Source organism: Struthio camelus, chromosome 3 (assembly GCF_040807025.1).
Source record: "Struthio camelus isolate bStrCam1 chromosome 3, bStrCam1.hap1, whole genome shotgun sequence".
NCBI lineage: Eukaryota > Metazoa > Chordata > Aves > Struthioniformes > Struthionidae > Struthio > Struthio camelus.
The window spans coordinates 85,586,395-85,613,493 of record NC_090944.1 but is presented as its reverse complement, the minus strand read 5'-3'; the positions used below and the strand labels follow the sequence as shown (position 1 = coordinate 85,613,493).

Below are 27,099 nucleotides of genomic sequence, written 5' to 3'. Positions count from 1 at the left end.
TTTTACAGCTTGAACTTTTGTTAAGCAAAACCAATACGTCCTGTATTTTTTTGGTGGTTTTTGTCTGTTTAAAAAAAAAATTAAAATGTACTTGCCCATCTCGTCCCCAAAAGAGGAGTCCTTCCCTTTTTCTTAGCTTTCTTCAACAGGATATAAAAGCTGTTCCTCCTGGTTTTGGTTGCAACAGACATTCAATCTGTTCATTGTTGTGCTCGCTCTTTTGTTTTTCTTTGCCAGGACTGGCTTTCTCCCTTCACCTTATAGCCAAATTGCCTTAATCCCAAAAGATGTCTTTTTGATTTTTTTTTTTTAGAAATATTATATTTTTGGAACACCCGTTCACAGTCCTAGGAGGTACTGGGTTGGCAGGGCTGAGTGAGAGACAAACCTATTCAGCTGTAGTGAAGGAAGAGAAAACCACCACATAAAGCAGCAATTGTGTCTGCACTTGCTTTCAGGCTTACAAGTTATTTTAGTCACCCAGGTTGTCTCACGGATTGCAGTTGGGCTGTGTGCAGCTGAAGTTACTGATGTGTAAGTGTTTGCAACACCAGCCACAGGAGATCTTTACTCAGTCCAAACTTATAAATGACTTGCATCTATGTTCTACTTCTGGTTCTGTGAAGGGCTCTTCCTATTTGGTTGTTTTCAGCCTTTGACAACCATCAATCACATTTATCTGTCTTCTTGCCCTGCCACGTCTGAGTGACGTGTGAAGGGACGGGGAGCCAAAATGAGACTACGGGGGGGCTGGATGCTCGATGCTAAGTCCGCCTCATGCTTCGGTGAGCAATGCAGACTGCTGGGGAAGGCCCAAGTTTTGACTCTGGCCAGCATAGATGCAACTGCAGCAAGCAGTGAAGGAAGGAGCAGCGGTGCCAGCTTGGGTTTCTGTAGAGTTGGAAGCAGCATAGCCACAACAGGGAAGAGCTGTGCTCACGCCAGTATTTTCTAATGAAAGGCTGGGCTGTTGCTGCAGCCCTGAGCCAGAATGACCATGGATGTTGTGTTGTGGGTGCCCTGCTTTTTCACACTGTGCCAGTACACTGTCTAGGGGAAATGCTGACTTCTGTGGCTATGCGTTGCTTTGTTGCATGAATGCAGCCATGGTCCTAGTCGCTGGTCCCTGCACTGTGCTGTGCCCTTCAGTTTTCTTGCCTTGTGACATTCATTGGAGTCCTGGTACTTTTCGTCCTCTTCGGTGGTGGACAGCTGAGCTACTGTATCAGCATTTAAACACATTTACAGCATTTAGCTTTGAGGTGTGTGCTAAGGGACTCCAGTATCCAGACCCCTTGGAAAAGGGGCCCGCTGGCTACCAAACCTCTAAATCAACACACAGGCATGTTCTGAGGAGGTAGATGTTACTCGGGACTTGCACCAAAAACACATTAATACACTACCTGCCAGGATTCACTGTGTTAGCTGTAACCTGGTTCATTGCTTGATACATCCAAGCAGTGATAAAATAGCTTTTTTAGTAACCTTTTTCCTGAGGTGAGGATTTTCTTAAAGTGAAGGCTATTTTTGGTAATCTGCTGGTTCACCTGTTCCTCTTCCAATGTCTTGATTTTTCACGTTATTTGTGATGGTCTTTCTACCTCAGCATAACATAACATAAACGTTACTCTAAATGACTCATACTGACATCAAAATAGGTGCCTTTCAAAAAGAGGCCACAGTTGTCAGCGTAGCTTTATTTCTTAGCAGGGGGCAAGTGCAGAAAAGAGCTATGAAGAGCTGCAAAATTGTAAAATAACTTATTTTAACTTTCTCCTCAAAAATTGCTGAGCATATATGATCATTTTTAACCCTAATTAAACCACTAGACCAGGAAAATCTGATTTTTTAAATGCAAATTGTTCTTGTTGAAGCTTGCTGTGGGGAAAAACTGAGCATGGCCATAAACATGGGTGTGAGAAGAGATTTTTTTGCTAGATCACTATATGGAACTGATACTGGGCTTGATAGGTCTGTGAACTTCAATTATTTTTAAGACTACTTCCTATATGCATTTTAATTACTACATTATTAAAAGCTATCATGGTTGTTCATGTAGGCAGGCAGCTACATATTATTTGGATTTAACGTCCTATCTTAGGATATGTTTGGACACATATCCTCTAAAATATTACTTCCACTTGCTTTTTGGATTAGAATTCTGGTATTTTAAAGTCTGAGAGGGAGAACCACTCAACTGTTTTTTCTGACTGTATTCTGGAGGTCTTGTACAGCATCTGCAGAGCACATTTACATTTGTTTATGGGCTTATGATACGGAGCACTTATTGTAAATAAACTTTTAGAGAGTGTTTCTTTTCTCTCTTTTGTTTGGGTGATGGAGTTGCTGTTTAACTCATTCTGCGATGGCTTTGGTTAGGATGCCAGCAGCAGTTGCTGGCTAATGGCTTCCCTGGTTGTGACTAAGGTGGGTAGTGGTCCTGTAAGGCTGAGGTTCACCAGAGGTTTTGGCCTTACACCCCTCAGCTAGAAACATTTTAGATCTATTGGGGTTTCTTTGGTGCAAAGCATTGGCCCAGCTGTCTTTCTCAGACTTTCACAGGAGAGAGAAATGGAAAAGCATATGAACTGGTGTGTGTATGTTTTGAATGGAAATTGCATGGTACATGGTCTATAATAAAAAACACTCTTTGAAGGCTTTTAAAAGTATATGCTAGAATAATTTAGGTATATTTTGGAAATAAGAAAAGGACCTGTAGCGAGAGAGACTGAGAAGAGGAAAAGCAGTGCTCTGGAAAAGAATCTGAGAGCTAAGGAAAGTGATGGGAAAAGAGCCTGTATCTCTGTAGCCAGTTCAGAGAGCTGGAAGGGGAGGTTGGGCTCAGCATTGCTGCTGCCATGCAGTAGGGGCTGACATCCGAGATGCCTTAAATGACTGAATTCGCAAAAAGCGTGCTTCAGCTCTGGCTGCCGAATTTTCCTGCTGCTCCGTGTGGGAGAACAGAGTTTGGAGTTCTGACCTGGGCCCACTGCTGAAATTCTCCAAATATTTGAGGGAGAGAGAGAGAGCGCTATGTTACAATGTGTTAAATCCTTTGACAGAATTAATCCCTGCACTCAGGGGAATAGAATTGGCTCATATCTTTTTCCTGCTCTGTTTCTGTGTAAGTTACTAGCGAAGCTATGTGATGTGCACTTACCTTCAAGTCTCAGGAGCTTTTAGATAGCTTAAATATTTAAGGTATTTTCCTTCTCAAGGAAGGAGAGAAGATGAGAGAAACGAGCTGAGATAAAGAATTAGGTCAAGTCCCTTTTCCCTAGTAATCAAATGAACAACAATGGCCAAAAAATGAAAGCAAATGGGTTTCTTAGGGTGATAATTGCTTAAATAATTGCTGCTAGTGAAATGTCATGTCCTGGAACCTGTCTGAGGAGCGCTGGGATGGAACGGCTTATAATCATATACCAAATCACAGAATCACAGAATCGTTTAGGTTGGAAGGGACCTCTGGAGATCATCTAGTCCAACCTCCCTGCTCAAGCAGGGTCACCTAGAGCATATTGCCCAGGATCACATCCAGACGGGTTTTGAGTATCTCCAGGGAAGGAGACTCCACTACCTCTCTGGGCAACCTGGTCCAATGCTCTGTCACCCTCACAGTGAAGAAGTTTTTTCTCAGGTTCAGATGGAACTTCCTGTGGTTCAGTTTCTGCCCATTGCCTCTTGTCCTGTTGCTGGGCACCACGGAGAAGAGGCTGGCCTCATCCTCTTGACACTCCCCCTTCAGATACTTGTACACGTTGATGAGATCGCCTCTCAATCTTCTCTTCTCCAGGCTGAACAGGCCCAGCTCTTGCAGTCTTTCTTCATAGGAGAGGTGCTCCAGCCCTCTAATCATCTTCGTAGCCCTCCGCTGGACTCTCTCCAGGAGTGCCGTGTCTCTCTTGTACTGGGGAGCCCACAACTGGACACAGTACTCCAGGTGAGGCCTCCCCAGGGCTGAGTAGAGGGGCAGGATCACCTCCCTTCACCTGCTGGCAACACTCTGCCTAATGCACCCCAGGAGACCATTGGCCTTCTTGGCCACAAGGGTACACTGCTGGCTCATGCTTAACTTGTTGTCCACCAGGACTCCCAGCTCCTTCTCTGCAGAGCTACTTTCCAGCAGGTCAGTCCCCAGCCTGTCCTGCTGCATGGGATTATTCCTCCCCAGGTGCAGGACCCTGCACTTGCCTTTGTTGAACTTCAGGAGGTTCCTCTCCGCCCAGCTCTCCAGCCTGTCCAGGTCCCTCTGAATGGCAGCACAGTCTTCTGGTGGGTCAGCCTTTCCCCCCAGTTTCGTATCATCAGCAAACTTGCTGAGGGTGCACTCTGTGCCTTCCTCCAGGTCATTGATGAATATATTGAACAAGACTGGACCCGGGACTGACCCCTGGGGGACACCACTAGCCACAGGCCTCCAACTTGACTCTGCGCCATTCACCACAGCCCTCTGAGCTCTGCCATCCAGCCAGTTCTCAAGCCACCTCACTGTCCACTCGTCTAGCCCACACTTCCTGAGTTTACCTATGAGGATGTGATGGGAGACAGTGTCCAAAGCCTTTCTGAAGTCCAGGGAGACAACATCCACTGCTCTGCCCTCATCTACCCAGCCAGTCATTCCGTCATAGAAGGCTATCAGATTGGTCAAGCATGATTTCCCTGTGGTGAATCCATGCTGACTACTCCTGACCACCTTCTTGTCCTCCACATGCTTAGAGATGACCTCCAGGATGAGCTGTTCCATCACCTTTCCTGGGATGGAGGTGAGGCTGAGAGGCCTGTAGTTTCCTGGCTCCTCCTTCTTGCCCTTTTTGAAGACTGGGGTGACACTGGCTTTCTTCCAGGCCTCAGGCACCTCTCCTGATCTCCAGGACCTTTCAAAGATGATGGAGAGTGGCCTAGCGATAACCTTCGCCAGCTCCCTCAGCACTCGTGGGTGCATCCCGTCGGGGCCCATGGATTTGTGGATGTCCAGTTTGGACAAAAGATCTCTAACCTGATCCTCCTCCACCAAGGCAGAGTCTTCCTTTCTCCAGCCTTCTTCTCTTGTCCCTAGGGTCTGGAATTCCTGAGGACTGGCCTTAGCAGTGAAGACTGAAGCAATGAAGGTGTTCAGCAACTCTGCCTTCTCTATATCCTTCATTACCAGGGCACCCACCCCATTCAGCAGCAGGCCCACATTTTCCCTAGTCTTCCTTTTGCTATTGATGTATTTGAAGAACCCCTTCTTGTTGTCCTTGACATCCCTTGCCAGATTTAATTCCAACTGGGCCTTAGCCTTCCTTATCGCATCCCTGCACACTCTGACAATGTCCCTATGTTCCTCCCAAGTGGCCTGTCCCCTTTTCCACATTCTGTAGACTTCCTTCTTCTGTTGGAGTTTTGCCAGGAGTTCCTTGCTCATCCAGGCAGGTCTCCTGCCCGCTTTGCTCGACTTCTTCCTCAGAGGGATGCACTGCTCTTGAGCCTGGAGGAAGCGAGGCTTGAATATTAACCAGCTTTCTTGGACCCCTCTTCCCTCCAGGGCCCTACCCCATGAGATTCCCCTAAGTAGGTCCCTGAAGAGGCCAAAGTTAGCTCTCCTGCAGTCCAGCGTTGCAATCCTACTCATTGCCCTGCTCCCTCCTCGCAGGATCCTGAACTCCACCATCTCATGGTCACTGCAGCCAAGGCTGCCCCCAACCTTCACCTCTCCAACTAGACCTTCTTTGTTTGTTAGTACAAGGTCTAGCATTGCACCTCTCCTCGTTGGCTTCTCCACCACCTGAGTCAAGAAATTATCATCAGTCCTCTGCAGGAACCTCTTTGACTGTTTGTGCCTAGCTGTGCTGTCTTGCCAACAGATGTGAGGGTGGTTGAAGTCTCCCATGAGAACCAGGGCCTGTGATCGTGAGGCTACTTCCAGCTGTCGGTAGAAGGCCTCATCGATGACTTCCTCCTGATCAGGTGGCCTGTAGTAAACCCCCACAACAGTGTCACCCATGTAACCCTGCCCTTTAATCCTTACCCATAGGCTCTCAACTAGACAGTTGCAATGCAAACTAGATGCATTGCAATCTAGTTGCAAATGCAAACTAGACCATCATTGTTCCATCTATCTCTAGAAAATGTCACTGTTTTTCAGCAAGTGCTGAAGCAACGTTTTTTACACACACACACACACACGTACCATTTTGGTCATTAAATAACAAAGTCAGTCAGTAAATAATGAGGTAAAGTGTAAGAGAGCTCACCGAAGTGGACTGCTTTGGAAGACAGGAAATGAGTAGGTAGAATCAATTCTTCATCTCAGTGGGATGTCACTTGCAAATAAGCATGGAATTAAGTTCTGGATTAGGATTTGAAACTTGGTGAGTGTTTGATATGCTGTAGGCTTCTGGGGGAGAGTGTAGACAAATCACTTCAGTGTCTGCCTCTCACCTGTGAGACAGGACGTGTACTTTTTTTACTCCAGAATCATACTCTGAAGAGAAATTCACTAGTGTAAGAGTACCCTACCCCTTCCACAAGATATATCTAAACACTAATAAAGTGTTTTTACTGCTTTTGTAGCTTTGATAAAGCGTGTGTGATACAGGTGTATGCAGCAGTATGCTATTGTGTGGCAGTGGCTCTGTGAATCAGGTTCAGAATAACTTTCTCATCACGGTGAGGTGCCTCAGCTTTGGGAAGAAGCATAGCTGCAAGATATCGTAAAGAGACTCGAGTTGCCGCTGCCCAGGGTCTGCTTGAAGGGAGAACTTTGCTTTATGTGGTGGTTCATTGGGTCTTTTGCATTAAATCCTCCATGTTTGAAGGAAGTTGGCTTGTGTTTTTGATTTCAGGGTTTGGCTGGGGTAATTTTTTGTTATTGTTGTTTTAATTCTGGAAGTCGTCTTTTTTGCAGATATCTGGGATCAGATTCTACTGTTCTGGCATACGAGGAAATCTTTTCTTGGTTTGCTTTTGCATTGGTGTTAAAACTGGGACTGCTCCACAGGAATCAACTGTGCATGTGTTAGATGTTCACACAGCACTGGGTAAACAGTCTGATTTTGTTTTATTTCTTCTGGTCTGTCTTGCAGAGTTCTAAAGTGCTCGCAAAGAAGGAGCTCTCCTACATGCCTGTCATTGGCTGGATGTGGTATTTCCTGGAGATAGTCTTTTGCAAGCGTAAATGGGAAGAAGATCGGAAAATGGTCATGCAGAAGTTGCTGAATCTCCGGGACTACCCTGAAAACTTTTGGGTGAGCGATGACTAATGAGTGGAGTAGGAGGTGCTGCCGTGCCTAGAGGACCTAGGTTATATGTGAAAATCACCAGATTGTTCCTGAGAACTTTGATTTGTGAGCTTTCCCGCAGTATCAGGAGAGTGTTCTCTGAGAATTTGAATTTCTTATGCAATTGCCTTATCTGTTTTCTTTCTTTGTAGTATGGAGCCTTACAGATGTTGTTCTAAAAGTGTTGTCACTGTGGTCAATTCAGTGGACTTTGCATCTCTCTAAATTTAGGAGTTGGAGAGGGATAGATGCAGGGGTTCATGTGTGTCTGTGTGACAAACACGTGTATATGACAATATTGTGTTGCAACATATTAGATGGTCTCTTTTCCTGAGCTCCTTTCTCACCTTTCTTAGCTCACTGAGGAGTTTGTGCTAGTATTTTCTCTTTCTGGTTCCCTGTGATTCTGCCATTCCCATGGAGGTGCTCTATCAGACTTGGCCCAGTAGAATTGAAAGCCACAGAGTAGTGTCTGGTAGTGCCACAGAGAAGTGGCGCCTTTGGCTGTGTTAGACAGAGGGTCGGTGTCCGTTTTCTACTACCACCATCTTTTAGTATCAGTCTGCTTGGCACTTCTTAGTCTGGGAATGGAAAACCTTTGACTTTTTTCTGTTCTCGGTAATCAGAAAAATCCTAGTTCTCGTGAGCTGGTGATGGCGAGAGATAGATTCAGTTAGGGAAATGGTGTCTTAAGCAGCCTCACAATGGCCTACAAAAATTGATTGCTTATGAGGTGGTTTCCTAGTGAAGATGTACATGCCTCGTTATCTGAAATGAAACTTCTTTCTTGATTGCTGTTGATTTCATTCAGCCCTGAGCAATCAAAACTGAGCTCTGTGTTTGGATACTGTTTAAATGATTTCCAGACAGGAGGCTATCTAGGAGAGGAAACCGCCTTTTGTTTCTAGTTCCCTTCTCCCTGGTATGGATTTGCCTGTGCTCTGTGACTTTTAAAAGGGGTCTGACGCCTTTTGTTAACCTACAGAGTTCAGCACTAATTTGTGAGCGCAGATCACCGCCTTCCTTTATGTATTGCCCTAGAGGGTTTACTAAGAAGGTGTTATACCTGATAGTAACAGAGATAAAACTGTTGGTGTACAGCTGAGATTAATTCAGTGTGGGGTTTTAACTTGCATTTCTGTGTGGTGACCTCGTGTCAAAAGAGATAGCAATAGCACCTTGTGTGTAGAAAGGCAGAGCGTGCCAGGGGAGCCAGAAGGATTTTCTTACCAGTTTCTGTATGTTTCATCAAGCTGTTTAACAGTATGCGATACACCAGTAAAAGCATTCTGAGATGGGCTGGAACTGAAGCTGGCTGCCTGGCTAGCTTTCTTCCATCTCTCTCAGTTTTTGTGGGCTAAATTGGAGCTGTGGGTTGTTGGGACTTTGCTTGTGCTACTCCACAGTGTTCCCCGTTAGTCTGTGTTCAGGCTTAGCAGAAAGCAACCAAGCAAGTGGTAAATTGCCAAAGATCTGTCTGTTCTCCCATGCCTTGCCAGTGGCAAAACTGTAATTGCTCATGTCTGAGCAGTTCTGCTATATAATTCATATGGGGAGGGAGCTATTTCAGTTGTCCTGCGTCTCCTGGCCTGCATCTGTTATCAGCTCAGTCACTGGCATCCGAGACACTGTCTGCTGTTGTCTGTGGTCCCTGTGCCGACATGAGAGAGAGGTGGTTAGAGTTGGGGGTGGGGGGGGGGAAGCGAGGTGGGCACTGAAGCATTTGCTAGAAGTGTTTGTCTCAGACACTAACCAAGCTTTAGTTACAGTGCCACTGGAGGACCTTGCCATCTTGCCATCATTAAAAGATTTTGGTGGGGGAGGGGGGCAGTGCAGCTTGTTTGTTTGCTTTTAGCTCCAGGCAATTAAATTACTCAGATGCACATCAGGCTGCACCTTTCCCTACTAGCAATGCTCATTTGTGCTGTGTTGGTGTGAGTTAGGGAAGGCTCTGGTCAAGGGTCTGCATCTTGATCTATTTTCTAACGGTAGTCCTCTCTGGCTTTCAGTTCCTGATTCACTGCGAGGGTACAAGGTTCACAGAACAGAAGCACCAGATTAGCATGCAGGTAGCTGAAGCCAAAGGCCTGCCCAAGCTCAAGTATCACCTACTGCCACGAACAAAAGGATTTGCTGTCACCGTGCAGTGTTTGAGAAATGTAGGTAAGGAAAGTCACAAGGAACAAACATTAAATGGTTATTTCGGTTAACAGCCATCACTTTGCCCTGCTCTTCTTTTCCTTGTAGCATGTGTCCTAGCAAAAAAAGGCCCTGGAGCTCTTTTGATCTTTCTTCCAGTAGTTTGCCAAAACTAAAAGATTGTGTTTGGCTAGCAAAATCTCGGGACAATTTGGTTAAATTTTTTTTGCTTTGTTTTCTGTTACTGTGAATCTGTATTGAGGGATCCTAAACTGGAGCTTCCATCCATACCTACTGATTCAGCTAGAGGAATGAGACTCCCAAAGGCTAGTATTTACTGTACGACTGAGAAATCCTATTCCAAGTTAAATAAAATGCATCGCTTCAGAGAAACTAAGACCGTCTGTCTTAAATATTTTCTTCAGGTAAATACTTGTATCCAGTAATGCCACATTTGTGTCAAAAGATGTTCTGCTTTAAATTTCTTTAAAAATGTTAACACTTTAGAATTTCTTAGTAACCTTTGTGGACCTGGGAGGAGGGAGACAGACCTCTCCTGAATGTATACATAGGAGAGGTTTGTCGGTAAACTTTTTTCCATGTTGCAGAACCTGAGTAACTTTTGATTAATGTTAATGTTTTTCTCTTTTCCCCGTCTCTCCCTTCTCCCCATCTCCCCCCAGTTACTTCAGTTGAATTTACCATTTTTAGAATATGATCAGTAAGAATATGGTGCACACATTTCCCCTTGCCTTTAAAGTGTGTTTCTTTATAACTAATACAATCCAGCAGAGTCTTCCACTGTGTCTTCTTTCCTTTTCTGGACAAAGGAAAGACAGATAGTGCTAAGTAGCCGTAGTCCTACAGTAGATAGTGCTAAGTAGCTGTAGTCCTACAGTAGATAGTGCTAAGTAGCTGTAGTCCTACAGTACTTATTGGGTTTGGTGGATTTGTGTACTATTAGAAGGCTGATATGTAAGGAAGATAAAGAAGAAGGTGTTCTAGCTCCACTGAAGTTGATGTCAAAACTCCTTTTACCTTTGAAGGTATATTTTCGTCTGGCATATCTGGGATAACTGCAGTACAAAAAAGTTCTGCAGCCAGCTGCCTTGCTGTCTGTCATGCCTCTCTAATTCTCCATATCCTCTTGCAAGTCAGGTAGATGATATCAACGTTGTACCTTGTCAGGCATTGACAAATTGCCTCCCCTAAAATGGATAGCATAGCTTGGATCTCTTCTGTTATATGAAGAGGGAAGTTATGTGCAACATCCAGCAGCTCCCTCAAAGGCACAATTGAACCTTCCCGTTTTGAAAAAGCGGGACTGTTTTGCCGAGGAGGAGGGGAGACTGACCTGAGGCACTGAGAAAGAGCTGAGTCAGAGCGCTCTGACCTCCAGTGCCCTGAGCTGAGAGTTTGGGGCTGGTGGTGGTTTTGCTGATCGTGGTTTTGCTTTTGCTGTTATTCTGTGTAAAGCAAACAGAACATAGTATGATTGTGGACAAGTAATTAATTTGTGAGGAAATGCTTCAAAAGGAAATGAACAATTTGGGGGATTCCAAGCTCCATTTATGAACAATTTTTGCATTCATGAGCTTCACTACAGCAGCGCTTTTTAGGATCCTGAATATCTGAATCACTTTCAGAAAAAGAAGGCTTAGCTTCCTAAATTGCTTATGTACTTAGGAAAGAATGTGTTACTACCTCAATCCAGAAGCAGTTACTTGCTAGATCAAACAAGGTAAGGCTATGAGAACGTAATATTTCCATGCTAGGGTTCAATGACAAGCACAGAAGGTCATAGCTTTTCATAGATACTTGCTGGGAACTGAATAGCTTAAAAATCCAGCCAACAAACCTCTGAGGAAAACTGTCTTGTTTGACAGATGATCACAGATAGGTGTCAGCTGCAAATTCCTGTGGATGCGTTGCTCTACATGCCTTGCCACTTTTTGCAATAGGAAAAAGTATAAAAAGTTACTGTCTTGAGTTACTATTCGAATCTCTCCTCTGGAGAGAAGGGGTATGAGTAAAACGAGCGTTTGAAAGGCCTTTGTAGTGACAAGAAAGCCCATGTTTTCATTAAAAAAAAAAAAAAAAAGCCCATGTTTTCAAAAAAACATGAAATGTTTTTTTTAATAGAGAATATGATGGAAGCCTGCTTTGACAGAACCCGTAAAAAATGTCAATTCTTTCTAGAAATTATTCCCTTTTTACGTGAGTGCCAATAGGATTTGACCACTTCTCTCTCTTAACCTGCACTAATAATTGGTGCCCAAATTATAAGCAATGACATGTTGCATATATGCAGAGGGGTCTATTTGGTAGTAATTTGGGAATTTTTTTTTGTTTTCTTTTAAATATTCATACTAGTAAATACATATGATTTGGCTTGTTCACTGTATATGCCCTGAGTCTCACCATTATGCTGCACTTCCTAATGTGGCCCAGCAATTGACTGTATCCCTTATTTATATTGACGTGTCAAATTACTTAATCCAAAGAGCATCAGTGTGGCTGCTGCTGTACTTCTGCAGAAAAAGCAATGGTGATGTGTGGATGTTCAGAGCTTCAGTTTAGTGACTGCTTCTCTTAATGATCTACAAGAATGACTCTTGTAGGCTTACCTGTCTCTCTTGCAGTACAATTCACCTCCATTTCAGTGAGCAGGAAATAGGTAGTAGGGGATTCCTGCACACCTCTAAAAGCCATGGCACTGAGCTACCTGAGCCCATTTTGGGGCCTACCACTTAGGCTAATACACTTTCTGCTTTTTTGCAAGGGGCAGTTGGCCTGGCTGGAGTGCCTTGCTAATGGAGCTAGCTACAGCATGACATAGCAGTGAAGGCAAGCCAAATGTTTGGATCCAGTTCCAAGCTGGATGTGGCCGAGGTCAGCGTTTCCTTTTCCTCTCTTCTTCCTTCCTCCTTTCTGACAGCAGTGTGCTTCCAGCTGTCTGGGGCTCCGCTCTGTAGGATGGATGGATGCTAGTTCTGGTGGCAGTAGAGGCAGTTCACTCACAAGCAGATCTGCTGCTCTGTGACAGTAGCAATGATGGTAGCAAGGTGGTCCTTTCTGAAGCTTTATCTCAACTCCCAGTACTAACCAGTGCGGTAGTTCTGTGTTTGTTGGAGACGGGCATAGGTGAAACGAGTCTCGCAGATTCCACTGTCTTGAAAAAATGGCTTCAAATGCAGTTTATTTAATGTGGTAGGAAGATGCGTGCATGCAGAACTATCTCCATACCCAGTGGTATCATATCTGTGGGTATAAGCAGATATATTTGGACAGATAGGTCTTTCACACAAATAACAAATAAAGAAACGTTTCTCTTAACTCTATTTCCTTTCCCCTCTTCCCAGTTAAATGCAGATAGGTTTATAGATCTGATTATGAGTGAACACAGTTTTACTCTGTGGTAGTCTATCATTAGACTGCCAAAACCTCTGATGCGTGTGTTTTTTGTTTTTTTTTCTTCCATTCAACTCTAAGAAAGCGCAATGTTTTTTATAACCCCAAGGATATCTCCACAAGTGGTGCCTCTGTAGAGGTTCCATAGTCTGAAGAGGTCGGCACTACCCTGGCTGCAAGTATGATTCAAAAAATCTTGTCCTAATGATCCATCAGAGAGGAACTCTGCCCCTAAAATATCCTCCGTGATTTCATTTAGTCTGCTGCCTTCATAAATGAAAATGGTGTTTTTTTCCATGAAATGGTTGGTTTTTTTCTTAATGACTTCCTGTCACAAATCCAGAACTTTTCATGCACATTCTGCTTCTTATAGGAGTGTTTTTAGTATTTTTTGAACTTGTCCTGATATTTGTGTCAGTGGCCATCTCTCCTAGTCCGGAAGTACAGGGAATTTCATTTCTAGAAGTCATGGGCTGTCTTAGTAAATTACTCTTGGGTTGTGTTGGAGACCTTGCTACCTGTACTGTTCTTCATAGAAGCGAATGAAAATACAGATTATTATTTTTTCCCTAAAACACTTAATCCATTACTTAGAGTGAAAAATAAATGCCATAAATATTGTAAAGGATTTATGTAAGTTACTTTTGCTGCCTGTCTATGCATCAGGCAGTTCCTTTCAGTTGTTTAGTTAAGATTGTATTTAAAGATGTGCCTCATGACTCATTGCAGATAGTTCCAAGTTGTCACCTTCTTCCAATTGTGTATACTGGGAACTACTGTACTAGAGGCAAAACATAAGAATAAATTCCAGGGTGATGTTCTCATGGAGTTCAATATGACAGTGTTTGAGGGGTTTTCAGCGACTTTCTTATTTTCATGAGCTGCCCTTTGCTTGCGAATTTCTTCAGTGCTTACTAGGAGTTCCTGATCCTCTCTGCGCAAGCTTCCAAGGTTGAGTGGATGAATATTTCTGACCAGGATGACTTTGCCTTTATGGGAGCAAGGAAATGTTAAACAAGTCAAAGGATTGTGGCTGAGATGGCTGTCATACCAGCAGTGCAGTGAATTCCACCTTCTCCGCTTGTTCCTTCCCTGTGTCTTCACTTCAGATCACTATGCTAATGGGAAGCTGCGTGTTGCCATTCTCACTGCTTTTAGGTTAATTTGTCATTCATTCTGGCATTACCCACCATATCCATAAAAATAATGTGTGAAATTCAAGCGACCAGTTAAAAATGTAAGAAAAATACTTTCTAAATATATAGTCCAAAGATTTCTTAAGTCTACTAGAGTGTGTAGTTCTCTGCTGTAATGCTGTAAAGGGATGCAAAAGCTAAAGATATAAAAGGGAGATGCTCAGAGATTTGAAAATAAGACAGAAAACCTAACCACTTTTGTCAGAAAATAGCAGTTCAGCTGAAGAAATTTGTTTTGAGTTGTGGTCTGCTTTGAGCCTCTGAAAAGGCTTGAAATTGTTGAATTGGCTTTATTTTTTAATGAAAAAGATTATGTTTTAAGATAATTTCTTTGAGGAAATGTATGTCATTTCAGAATTAAAGCAAAACTTCTGAAACATTGCCTAAACTAGTCTGAAGATAAGACAGTTGGAATGTTTTCAAGATGCTTTCTTTTTTTTTAATTTAATTTTATTTTATTTTTTGCTTGATTTAGAATGAGAGATTTCTGGACTCCTAAGCTCTTGGATGAGAAATCTGCTTCTTGTACTGTTCTAAATATGCAATTTTAAGGTATTAATTTAGTGAAAAACAGTATCAGTGTGTAACAGAGCATACTAGTGCTGCTTTGGTTGTGGAAACTTTCTGGCAAATTTTAATCCTGTGCAGTCTGTCTTGATTCTTCTACAGGTGTTCTTTTTCTGCACTTTCAAAATGGAAAAACTGTAAAAAGCCGTCAGTTACTTTATTTCCAGGTATGATAGAAGTCTCTTTACTCCTGCATACATGATCATTGTCTTAGATTTGGCATTGCTTTGCAACTAGAAGATTTCAGTGCGATATTAAAAAGAATTCCTGCAGGACTGAATATCAAACTGATTTATCAACTGATCAGTTATGACCTGGAATGGAGGATTTTTTTTTTTTTTTCCTCTGTAGTGAAAGAAAAATATTGTGTGTATGACCTGTCAGCATATAGAGATGTTCCGAACACGCCAACACTACAGAATTTTTTTCAGAACGAGAGAACTGTATTCTAATGCATATGAACAAGAACCCAGTCCATATCAAAACTCAAATACAGGCCTCTGCTAAAGGAAGAAAAGGGTGAATGTAATTTAAATCATACTTTGCTTTACGGTTTCCGTGTTGTTGTTAGAGTAGTCTCGTGTTACTAACAAAAAATCTAATAAGCTCCCCTTGAGCAAACAGAGTTGAGCTCTTGCCTTCTTAAAGTTACACTACCTGGATTAGTAAAATCCTTTTGCACTAAGAAATTTTAAGGCAGAGGTAGATAATATATAAAACAAAAAAGTAATTTTCTACTTCTATTGTACAGTGACAGAAGTACTGTGCTTGAGGTAGATTTTGGCTTCTGTTCTGTAGTTCACGAGTTTGGGCTAAAAGTCTGCTGCTGAGGAGAGTTGAGAAGCAGACTTAATGTTGAGGGATACAGTCATTCAAAGTAGGTAGTCTGTACGTAGGGACATGGTTTTGGTCTCTGTTTTCAAGACTTCCTTGCAGCGCCAAAGCTGGGCTATTCTGTTTTGTGCTATGAATTCTGTTTTGCAATAACAAACCTTGTGGTGAATTTCTGCTGGGCTGACTGTTGTGACTAAGCTATATTTATCTCACAAAGCTAGAGAGACTTCAAAAATAAAACTAAATCTATCCGACATAATAGAAGGCTTTCCTAGGTGGGTCAAGAGCTTTTACAATAAAAAGTTCCCCACAATGTTTGTTGTTGCAAAACTCGAAGCAAGAAACTAAAGTACAGCAAGCTACAGATGAAGCGCATTCAGTCACTTCTGTTGTTGCTGTCATTGATGCTAGAATTCGTACCATGGTGCACACGCAGTCAGTGCCAGTGCCAGGAAAATTGATCTCTGCTAGTTTTGTGACACATCAGGAAAACGATGCCTCTAAGGCTATGTTGGTAATAAAGAAGATAACATGTAAGCTTGTTCAGAGTCTACATTCAAAGAATGTTTATTTTGAAGCGCTTTGGTTAAAACAGTGAGTATTTTTCTCTAGAAACTGTATTTTGGTGCTGTCTGAAGTAAACGAAGAATGACTTTTGCATATGCTTTTACTGTTACCACACAGTCCAGAACTGCAGAAACAGCATTCTCCCAAGGCTGAAAGTTTGAGTACGCTTTAGTTTGGTGGTACACAGGTGGTAGTTACACTCACTGTGGTTGGGTATCTTCATAGCAGTAGCCATCTTGCACAGGTCACGGTCTGTTATCCTGTTTCTCTTTGCCCTGTAGCAACTGCATCAGTTATCCAATAACATGCATAGAGGGGGTTGAACCTCAGCAATTCATAGTTGCATTAAACCCTCTTGCTGTAGGATGTAGCTCACAAACTTTACCCGTCCCTAATCAAACTGTAAGTATTGTTCATTGTTTTTGTAAGTGTTTCTCTGCCTGCTTATTTGCTCGTTTCTTCTGGGGGCTTTGGCCTTTGTCCCATCACAGTGAGTTGAGCAAGCTAATAGTTTTTCAGTCATTCACCTTCCAGGGTATTCTCTGGATTGTCACTTAACTGGCAGTCACTTCAACTATGTATTCCCTACCGCCAGCATCCTGCACCTGATGGGGGAAGGAGAAAAAGATGGAGAACAAACTTTTTAATTCTGCTGGTGTAGTCCCTGAAAGGGTCACTGGATATTTGGCTTCTTGCAGCCTGCTTGTTGAATGTCCCATTGTCATCCCTACCGTGGTGACAGCTGAAAGTATGGCGCTATTGCTGATGAATTCATATTTAAATATGCTCCTTGTCTGAGAGAGACAGACTTACTTTCCATTCTATTCCTTTGGTGTTTTAGCAAAGACTCATTTTACTTTTAGTTGCATTCACCGAAAGGACCGTAATAATGTTAAAATACTGCTTTTAGAATGGTAATCACATATCCCGTTTTTCTTCTTGCAGTTTCGGCAGTCTATGATTCGACCCTCAATTTTAGAAATAATGAGAATCCAACATTACTGGGAGTTCTAAATGGAAAGAAATACCATGCAGATTTATATGTAAGGTAAGTAATCTGTGTTTAGTTCCTTTTCGGCATATCGGATTGTGTACTTGCAGTCACGCTTGCACAAGTAAGGAAACGTTTTCAAGCAGGTCCTGGGTGACAAACCTGCACCAGCTTGGCTTCACAGCAGTCCAGATAAAAATTCCTTTGGGGTGGGGAGGGTTTTCTGTGAAGGGTAAGATTCTGTAACTATAAATAGTACATGGGAACGCCACAGAACTCTACAAGCTCTTTTGTTTGTTAATTTTCATTGATTTATATTTTTGTCTGTCAGCTCAGCAGCAACAGTGGGGCCTCTTTTCACTCACTTGGCTTCTGCGGCCAAAATCCTACTACTAAAGTGTTCAGACAGGTTCCTTGATTCCTGTCTCTGGTATAATGGTTCTCACCCAAGCAGAAGCCAGGCTTGAGAATATTCCCGTCTCTTGTTACACTGGAAGAAACCACATTCAGTCTGGTGCAGCTGTTGTATTCGACTGCCCTTCCCTACCCCCTCCATAGGAGGGGCTGTTTAATGAAAAAGTAATTTAATGAAAAAAACAGTTGCCTAGATTCGGTATCACTGATGTCTCTATACGACATCATGGGATGATGAACATCCCAATGGCTTCCCATCATCTTAGGATAGGCAGACTTTGAGGGCTGCACTCCCAGGGCAGGTTCTAGGAGCAGCACTGGGCTGTGGGTACTTGAGGTATGTGATAGTTTAGAGTTGAAGCATGGGAGCCTCAGTGTGACCCTAGAAGTGATCCAGGAAGGCATCGCAACCCACTAAAGTGGCAGTTTGCTGGTCCAATTGCTTTCTCATGGATACCAGTGTGAAATGGAGCAGGGTGACCTTTTCTTCTCACCTCCCCCTTTCTGCCTGTTTTAAAAAATATTTTCTTCCGTACATTTTTTGCCCAAGTATAATAGGAGAGTTTGTCTCTTGATTCCACCTAGATGCTATCCAAGTTTGCCTACCCACTCGGCTGTTGCGGGCAGTGTAGTCTAGCGGCGTTGTGTTTGGTGGCTGTGTGGCCTGGCCAGTTAGTGTTGTTGCGGGACCAGCTGGCCCTACCTACTTGTGTGGGCCACTCTTCCAATAGTGTAGACGTATGCATCTTTCTTTTTCTCTTTTTAACCCTCGTGGTCTGCTCCAAGTCAATCTAGCTGAGCAGGAAAGTTGCTTTTCAGGGCTCTGCGTAACTGTTGTCCCTTCTGTCCTTTTGAGCTTGCTGTGAAGCTCTTCCAGTCCAAGTAAACTTTTGGGCAAAACTTGTTTTGGGCATTGATTTAGGGCCAACACAGATGTTCATCAAAATCTTCCATGTTTGCTTACAGTGCTGTAGGTGTTGTGCATGACAGAAGCTTGTAAAATTTGGATGGCCTTGTTTATCTCTGCTTAAATTGCCTTGATTTGCAATGTTTCTCTTCTTACGACTGTCTTGAGCAAAGGAACAAGACAATAGTGTCACACCAGTTTTATTACAGTGTAAACAGGCATGTCCTCATTGCTTAAAAAAAAAAAAAAAAAATGCTATCCCCTTTGAAGGAAGTTAATTCAATGCTGCTATCAGTGGATATTAGTTAAAATATAATTTATATTAAAAGATGCAAAAAATTATTAGACATTGTTGTTGGCATTCCTAAATGAAGAGGGCAAGGAGAATCTTCTATGTCACGTGGCTCTTTACCCAAATGGGAATTTGATGAAAATCAGTGTTTTCAAAACTGTTTTTTTTCCCCAAAGCCTTTTTTTCTAGAAATTATCCAACCGAGCCTGTATATAAGCAAACGTAAAGAATTAGAAATGATATTCAAGAAATACTAAACATGCTTTACCCTAATTATAAGGAGAAAAATTTGCTTGCTTTTTCTCTAAAAGGCCTAACAGATTAAACACAACCTTGAGCTCTGTTGGTGAGGTAGGAAATGCATTGCTTTGTTTAGAAAACAGAGAATTGCAGACCTTTAACTAGAAAGTGGCTCTAGTAGGCTCAGATAAAGTGCATGTCTACTTTCAGATACATCTGAAAACTGAAGGTGGCTCTATAAACTGAAACTCTACTTTGCTGGTCTGGGATTTACCACAAAAAAAGTGGAAAAATGTAATTAGTCTCCTGTGTAATAATCAATGTATAAAATATAAGTGGTGTTCAGCATAATTGAACGATTTAATATTCTTCAATTTAATATTCTTGTTGACCATTTGCAGGCGGATTCCATTAGAGGAAGTCCCACAAGATGAGCAGGAATGTTCTAACTGGCTCCACAAGCTATATCAAGAAAAGGTTGGTTTCTTTGTCTAGAAATCACTGATGAGCCACCAGTGTTCTGTCATCTCTACTGGTAGTGGATCTGAGCAGTATGCATCGTGTGTGGTAGTGCTTTGGAGGTTTTGGGGGTGTCTTTTGTATGTGCTTAGGATAGGTGCTCTGTTTCTCTAGAAGCAAAGTAACAGAAAGAGAACTTAACTCAGCCTCAGTGAGAGAATAGTTTTTCCCTTTTTAGAGAGTTGCATAGTGATATAAAAAATGCAACTACCTCCTGATTGGTAGAAAGATTTCTTTTCCTTTAAAGGTAGATCCTAAATCAAGGAGTAAGTCTTGGGCTAAATGAGGTATATTTAGCCTTAATGTATTAGAACTGATTTGTCTCTCATTTTAACTGGTTGAGTTTTATTTATTTATTTTTATTACCAAGGCAAGTAACTAATATTAACTGGACAGTCTGATAATTTGCTTACGTGTTGTGTGCACAGAGGGTGTGCATTTAAGATCCCTAATTGCATAGGATAAGGACAGAATAATAATGACTGTGTGCTTTTTCGGTTTTTTCTTCTTTTTCTCATGTCATGTGCATCCTTCATATTATCAGAATGTGTTTCCTGAGTTTCTTGTATTTATGAACATGGGAGATAGTGACTGGGGGATGTGCTCTTTAAATATGCACAACACTCCTATTTCATTCAGTGGGAGTTACAGTGTGCAAGGCACAAGGGCCGGGCTGCTTGATTTGCTGGGATAAACTGGTCCAAGTTATCTATTCGGATTGGAATATGGTGCTGCTGATGGTTTAAAAATGGTACGCTGTAGCTAAGCTCTGTTTTCCTCTTGCTATGGCAGTGAAATTTTGCTGTGATTTGTTGTACTCAATCTGGAACACCACGTTAACATTTCTGAATTGACTGTTTTCTAGTCTCTTACTCAGCTTCGGATCATGACTGTTTTTTTGTGTAATTCCTGGCCTCTGTAAGCAGCTTGCGGGTAGGAATGTGCAAAATAAATACGTTTTGAGACTTCAGTTGCAGATCAACTGGCTTGCAGTCGAGTCTCCCTTTTTTCTAAGTTGTGCCGCTAACATCTAATTCAGACGCTACATCTAGCACGTTTTTGCAGAAAGACGTTATGTTACGTACTGGCCTTTGCTTTCTCTTCAGGAATATAAATGCAAATGGTCCTTTAGTTGAACACTACAACAGTCCACTTCCTACTACTATGACTTTGTTTCCAACCCTGTTTCGTGTTCCTAAGATAACATTTAGACGTTTGCAAGACAAGAACATAAACTGAATGAGTGTGATGATGGTTTTCCTGAATCTCCCATTGCATCCTTTGCATTATTTCACTTCAAGTTTTCTGTTTTTTATTTGGCAATCGCTCAGTTATTTCCAGTACAAGCAGTGTGTACATCCATCCTACTTTCCTCTTCATAACAACTTAGTTTGCTGGTTGGTTAAGTCTGTAGCTTCCCTTTTAAATATAGCAGAAAGGAATGTGTGTTCAGTTTTCCTTTCCTTTAAAAGCTTTTTGTTTTGTTTTGTTTTTTGAATATGGCATGTTCCTCTTCCTTCAGCTGTTTTAAATCAGTGAATCTCTGTTATTTCACTGCAGTTATTCCTTATTTACACAAGCCCATGTCTCTGTAAAATCAGACTGTTTAGGAGAATACAGATTGTTTGCTTATACTGGGGAACAAGGGACAACTTGTTAAGAGCTATGAGATAAAGCCCACAGGAGAAGAAAAACACAATTCATTTTCACCTTTTTGACATGCTTCTTTAAAAAGGTCTTTGGCTTTTAGATGGGATAACAAGCAGCACCGCCACCCGAGTGCTGCTTCCAAAAATGAATTCTGTTTCAGATTAATGTCTTCAGAGTTGGTAAATATTTATATGATAAAATGTAAAAAATCTGTTTTCAAAGAGCAGTAATTCATTGCAATATATGCACTCATCCTCGGCTTTGCCTAATTTGATTGTAGCACTCTTTCTGCTTTAATATTAGACAAGGAAGGTATGCAGGCTACTGAAAAGCAGGTTCCCTGTTGTATCCTGCATCATGGTTGTATGTGCTGTTGCTTATTCTCAGTGGTTTTTATAACATCTTCTTGAGCGTTACAGCACGCAGCAACTGTTAGTTAATTCAGGGTGGTTTGAGCTTTTCCCTGCTGTGCCCTGGCTGCCAGCTCTGGGATGCCTTCGTGGAGGAAGTCTGTGCTCTTTGCAGAGTTGCATGGCAGAGCTTGGCCCCACAAACCTCCTCTCTGCATGCAGGTGCACTCAGAGGCACTGCTCAGCTGGGAGGCTCCAAGAGCTATCACTAATCCCTGCTCTGTCTGTTTTTCACAAGTCCCAGTGCAAGGCTGTGGTAGAAAAGGAGTTAGGAAGAAGCAGCGTTATTCTGCAAGCTGTCAGTCAAACTGCTCTGGCTTAAACGTGAAAGATTCAGTCCGTAAGGGTGCTACGATCCTTTGGCCCTGCTCTCCTCAAAGCATGGCAGTCTCTGTTTTGCTTCTAGCATTTCAGTGGGGGAGTGTGTGAAACATATTAAGTTAATAGTAAAGCCCCTCCATCCTTCCCTTATCCACTGGGCAGTGCCGAATTATGCTTTAATAGCATAATTTAGTAGTAGGTGCCTGCTACAGGTGTAGAGATCCAGGCTGGAGTGCTGTGCAGTCATGGTGATCAGGGACAAAAAACTACTTGAATGATTGATGCAATCAGTTGTTAGTAAGCATCAAGGGATGTGACCTTTTCTGTTGTTAATAAGGAGGTCAGAGGCTTTGAGAAAAGTTTTTACTGTCTCGTTACCTCATTGCCAGGTCTCAGTTATATTCCTCAAAATGAGATACTGCTTTCTGGGAATCAATCTGGCACGTTTACGTTCTTGCTCCTTACCGCTGCATTTCCTGGTTTACCCACTGCTAGAAACATAATGAGCGAGGCCTTTCCAGAGGAGCAATGGCACTGTGCTCTTAGAAACCAAACGCTTCTCCTTCTTGACCCCAGCTCGCATTAAGCATCATGTCCTTACACTTCTTTCTCACGTGGGGTGAATTTTGTCTTCCTGCAAATAGCCAGTACTATATTGGTTAAGGCCAGATGATGGCAGAGGTGTAACCTGGAGTGCCCTTTTTTTTTTTTTTCTCTTGCCGTTTCTTGAAAGACTCTCCTTGACCTTAGCAGGGACTTTAATACACTAGTGCCCAGTCTGAAGGGTTATTGCATAACAGTCACAACTCTGCCAGCCCTTGCATAGATTTTTTTTTTTTTTTTCACCTCCTTACAGCCTCAGCTCCTGGAATAGAAGTGCTGCTTGAGAATCTTAATTTCCATTAAAAAGAAAAGTAAGTTTCTAACTCTTCTCACTTGCGAGAGAAGCATGGAAAACACAGCATGAAAATGTATGGCAAATTGCCCTAGGGAATTGGCAAAGCACAGCTGAAAAGGGAAAGTCTACAGAACTTTAGTGTCTGGGAACAGGGAAGGTATTTTTGGATACTCCTTCTGTGTGAACTTCTTCATGAAAGGGCAGTAGTCAGACCTCCCTGGTGGAGCAAAGATGAAGAATCGAGTTAGCCTCTCGCAAGATGACAAGCATCCCCTGGTTTCTCCCCATCTCTTCACTACCCCGCTGTCTGAAGTAAAACAAATTTAGTAGAAGCGCTGGGGGAAAGCATGTTCCCAAGTCTGAAAATAATACTTAGGTGGGTGAGATTTATTGCAAGCTGAAAAGAAGCTCTGTGTGCAGCAGGAACGAAAGGGAATTTGGGGACAGGGATGGGGGGGCAGTTATTGAGGTGCATCATGGGTTCAGATGCTAACTTGAGCTATTCTTGGGTACCACAGGCACCCTCACAAAAGCACAGAGGGCAGATCAACCCATAAACCTCTTCTGTGGGGAATATGAGCACTTTTAAGGGCAAGGAATTGAAGTGAATTGAGGAGCCATTCCCTGCTGTGGTGTAAAACTTGGGGTGGAGGTGAAGACAGCTATATCCTTCTGTCCACTGTATAGTTCTTTTGTCTGTCTCAGACCTCTTGCTGAGACCTTTCCTACAGTTTTGCTGCCCCTAATGCTGAGGAAAACCAACAGAAGGGAATACGTGCTTGCTTTAAGCATGTCTTGCTAACCTGTAGTGATAGGCCCTGTAATGGTGATAGCAATAATAGTCAGAAACCCTTAATTTTATCTGGGTATTACTGATATTTATAAACCTAGTCCTGTATAGTAGAGTTCAATTTACTAATGACTAGTAGCTCTATGTTAGACCCAGTCCTAAACCAGACTCTTCCAGGCACTGTAAAGAAAAATACATGCGCTGTGTAATTTGTCAAAGACAGCTAATTAATTGGCCCTAATGATCCCAGTACAGTCTAGTCCACGAGCGCAAGACAGTCATAATTTTTCTAATCTCAATAAAGAGTGGAACACTCTAATTACCGTGTAATCTCTTAAAAGCTAAATGTTCCCTTTGAATTGGATAAAATGGTAGCAGGCTGTAATTGCTCAAATTGCCATTAAATAATTAAAGAATTGTCTGTGTCAGCTGGAGTGTAAGTAAATATCAAATCCTAGCATAGTAAAAATAATCTTGTGGTTGCTTAGGACAACCCTGGCTTTGGCAGATTTTGGAGACTCTCATGAAGCATCCTCTTCAAGAGAGAAATTTAGCACTTCATTCTGACTAAACTGAGGTTTCTTTTCATGCCAGGCTAATTCTGACTTCATTAATTAACCAGTTTTATTTATGTGATTAATACAAATCTTTAGTTTTTTGAACCATAAGGAATAGTTGTTTTTTCCACCAACTTTATCGTGAGCTGATCACATTGGTAAAGGCCATGCCATTCACCCATATAGGCTTTAGAGGAAGGTACTAAATGCTAAGCCTTCTAAGCCTTAAAAAAAACAAAAAACAAAAAAAAAACCCCACAATCTCATCCCACTACTCTCCTCTTGTATTAAAACAGAGAATTCTTTAGTCAAAAGCACTGAGACACTCTTTAAACTGTTTGCATGCTCAACTGTCTGTAGAGAGGTTAAACACCCAAAACTTTCTTTCAAAGGGTACATAGGAGCAAGATGAACAAAACTACATCTATGGGACAAAGAAAAGGAAGAGGAGGGAACAGTGTTCTTTTGAGTATGGGGCATGATAGTGTCTGCTTCCCTTTTCTGTCCCGACTGCGGATGTTTAGAGCAATAACCATTGGAGAAAATATTAGGGAGGAGAGGATTTAGTGCTGAAGATGTAGCCCCAACACTTTTCTGGCCTACCAGCACTATTTGTTCAGCAGTTGTGGCTCTTGCAGGAGGTGCAGGAGCATGTTCTCTTCCCCATTCTTTTTGTTTTAGTGAGCTAGTTACGCTTTCTAGGCCTGCCATTTTCAGGCTCCTGTATGTAGGAGAAAGACAGGATGGGCGCATCCGTGTAAGTTCTTTCCTGAGTACGGGCTCGTTAACTTAAAAGTACAAGATTTTCAGCCATGACTTGGTCTTTGATCTTCCCCCAGGGTTATAAGTGTGTGGCCAGAGAGACATCAAACTCAGGAATGACTAGCTGTATTGGCAGATGGAGATTTAATTGTTGCTCTCCTTTGTCCTACCAGGATGCGTTCCAGGAAGAGTACTACAGAACAGGAACCTACCCTGCAGTCCCTATAGTTCCTCCCCGACGACCATGGACGCTTTTGAACTGGCTTTTCTGGGCCTTATTGCTGCTATACCCTTTATTCAAGCTGCTCATCAACATGGTCAACAGTGGGTCATCACTAACACTGGCTAGTTTTGTATTTGTCATCGTAATGGGTAAGTTGTTCTCAGATGGAAAGATTACTTGCAGGGGTTACTGTCAGACCTGATTTAGAGGCCTACTAAGAAGCTTTCTGTTCTTGTGTAGGGCACAACCTTGTGCTGTGTTGCGCTCTGAATGCCTAGAAGAGATGCTCGCGGCTAATTTATTCTGTTGAGAATTCTTTCATCTAACCGTAGTCTGGCGTGTCACCCATTGGAAATCCATAAACTTAGGATTTAAGGCCAGGACAGCCTGTTGTGGCCATGTAGGCTGACTCTCTATGTAGCGTAGGACAAAGACTGCCACTGGTGGTTTCTGCAGTTCCTGTGGTAGTTCTGAACTGTCGTGGTGTGTGGTTAAAACAGAATGTTATTTAAGAGGAGGAAGACAAACAAAAAAAGGAGCCAGGCCACGAAAAAGGAGGGAAAATCTCATTCAGTCTCCTTCGTGGAAGGAGGAGCCAGGTCAGTTTGGCAGACTAGACACTAGTGTACACAATGTGTACACTTTTTGGTGTATTGAGTGTTGTTTGCAGAGTAAGTTCCCTTTCGCAATAAACCATACCTTAACAGAATAAGTATTTGATATGGCTGCACTGCCACAAATGTTGATGGCCCCATTACCTTAACATCTGAGTATATTACAAACATCCTTTAGAAAAGAAGAAGAAACAAAACTTCACAATCCTGGTTTTGAGGGAATTTAGATGCAGCAATATTTGAGATAGGTTAAGTCCCATGTTCAAAATAGCAGTCAGGAAAACACTGAGCTATTTTTGCCTCCAAACTGCCTCTAAGAGTTTCTTTATTCTCTGCCTAGGAAATTGTTCCTAACATTTTACTTCTGTGCATTCTCAAAAAGCCTGACTCTTGATCAGGTGCCATCCTAATCTGATCATGATGAATCAACTAATGACTGTTTGCCCCTCTGTGATGAGGGGTTAGGCACACAATACTCTTTCAAAAGGTACCCACCAAATCAAGCTCTGTTTAGCCTACTGGGGAAGCTTCTTACAAAGATAATCAGAAGAGGTAGAAGAGTTTGAATTTTTTTTCATGCAAGTGATCTGCTTCACGATGCTTTGGGCCAGAGAAGGAGAGTACAAGCAAGGGTAACTTTTTAAGATCACAGCTGGTGCATTCACGTAAGCAGACTAGGGAGCAGAAGGAAGGGTAGATCCTGTACTCTTGTCCCCACCTGGAAAAAGTGCTGATACTTTTTACCTGGAAGTGTTTCAGGTAAAATGTGTAAGAAGTTCTTGGAGCAGTGACTACAGCTTAGAAGCCTCTCTTTCTATCTGGGTGCTGGGAGTCATGAGAAGTGTCCCTTCTCTTCTCTGGCCTGACACTAGGGGGATGTGGAGTAGAGTAAGCATCATGGTTAGGGTGCCATCCTCAAGGATGGGGGGATCTTGGATTCAAATCCTCTTAGGCTGCAGAAAAAGGCCAAGCTGGGCCCGTCCTGTGCTGAGGATGCTCTAGCCCAAAAGTGGTATACAGTAGTGGAAGGGATGAGGTATGATAAAAGCATGGTAAATGCTACCTTCTGGGCTATCACACTTGAGAGGGTATTTATTCTGCCTTTGGAAGAAACATGAGAGCAATCACATTTGGGACTGGTCTCTGGACCCAGGGTCTAATGGGGCACTGAATCTCAGCTGTGGCAAAATCTTGAGATTCTTCATCCTTCAGCATTTCCCTCCTAATTTCAGCTTCCTCACTCAGTGGCCTGGTTGTTTGATGCCGTACTGAGTTGCCTCATGCTCTGTGTACCTTCTGCAGGGACCCTCATTGCATAATTCAGGGTTCTGGATTTTACCCTTAGGGCCAGATGTTTTAATGCTTGGCATTGTGGCATATGTGATGGTTCTCGATTTAGCCCTTGTTAATTTAGTGTAGTGATCCCCAAGACCCATACTATCTTACTGTTAAGAGGCCTTTACCACTATTGTCATGTCTTCTCTCTAATAGGAAGGGAGAGAAAGAACTAGTAAAAAAAATTATGATGCTACTAA

General features: G+C 42.5%; 1 protein-coding gene across 6 annotated transcripts in view; it reads left to right on the top strand.

Moving 5' to 3' along the window:
• AGPAT4 (1-acylglycerol-3-phosphate O-acyltransferase 4) overlaps positions 1–27,099 on the top strand; it is a 90,623-nt gene that overhangs the window by 53,104 nt on the left and 10,420 nt on the right. For all 6 annotated transcript variants that reach the window (XM_068938906.1, XM_068938902.1, XM_068938907.1 and 3 more), the window contains 5 exons: positions 7,068–7,229; positions 9,272–9,425; positions 16,922–17,024; positions 19,222–19,297; positions 24,901–25,099. In XM_068938906.1, the coding sequence (XP_068795007.1) occupies positions 7,068–7,229; positions 9,272–9,425; positions 16,922–17,024; positions 19,222–19,297; positions 24,901–25,099 (694 nt within the window). The remainder of the gene's footprint in view (positions 1–7,067; positions 7,230–9,271; positions 9,426–16,921; positions 17,025–19,221; positions 19,298–24,900; positions 25,100–27,099) is intronic.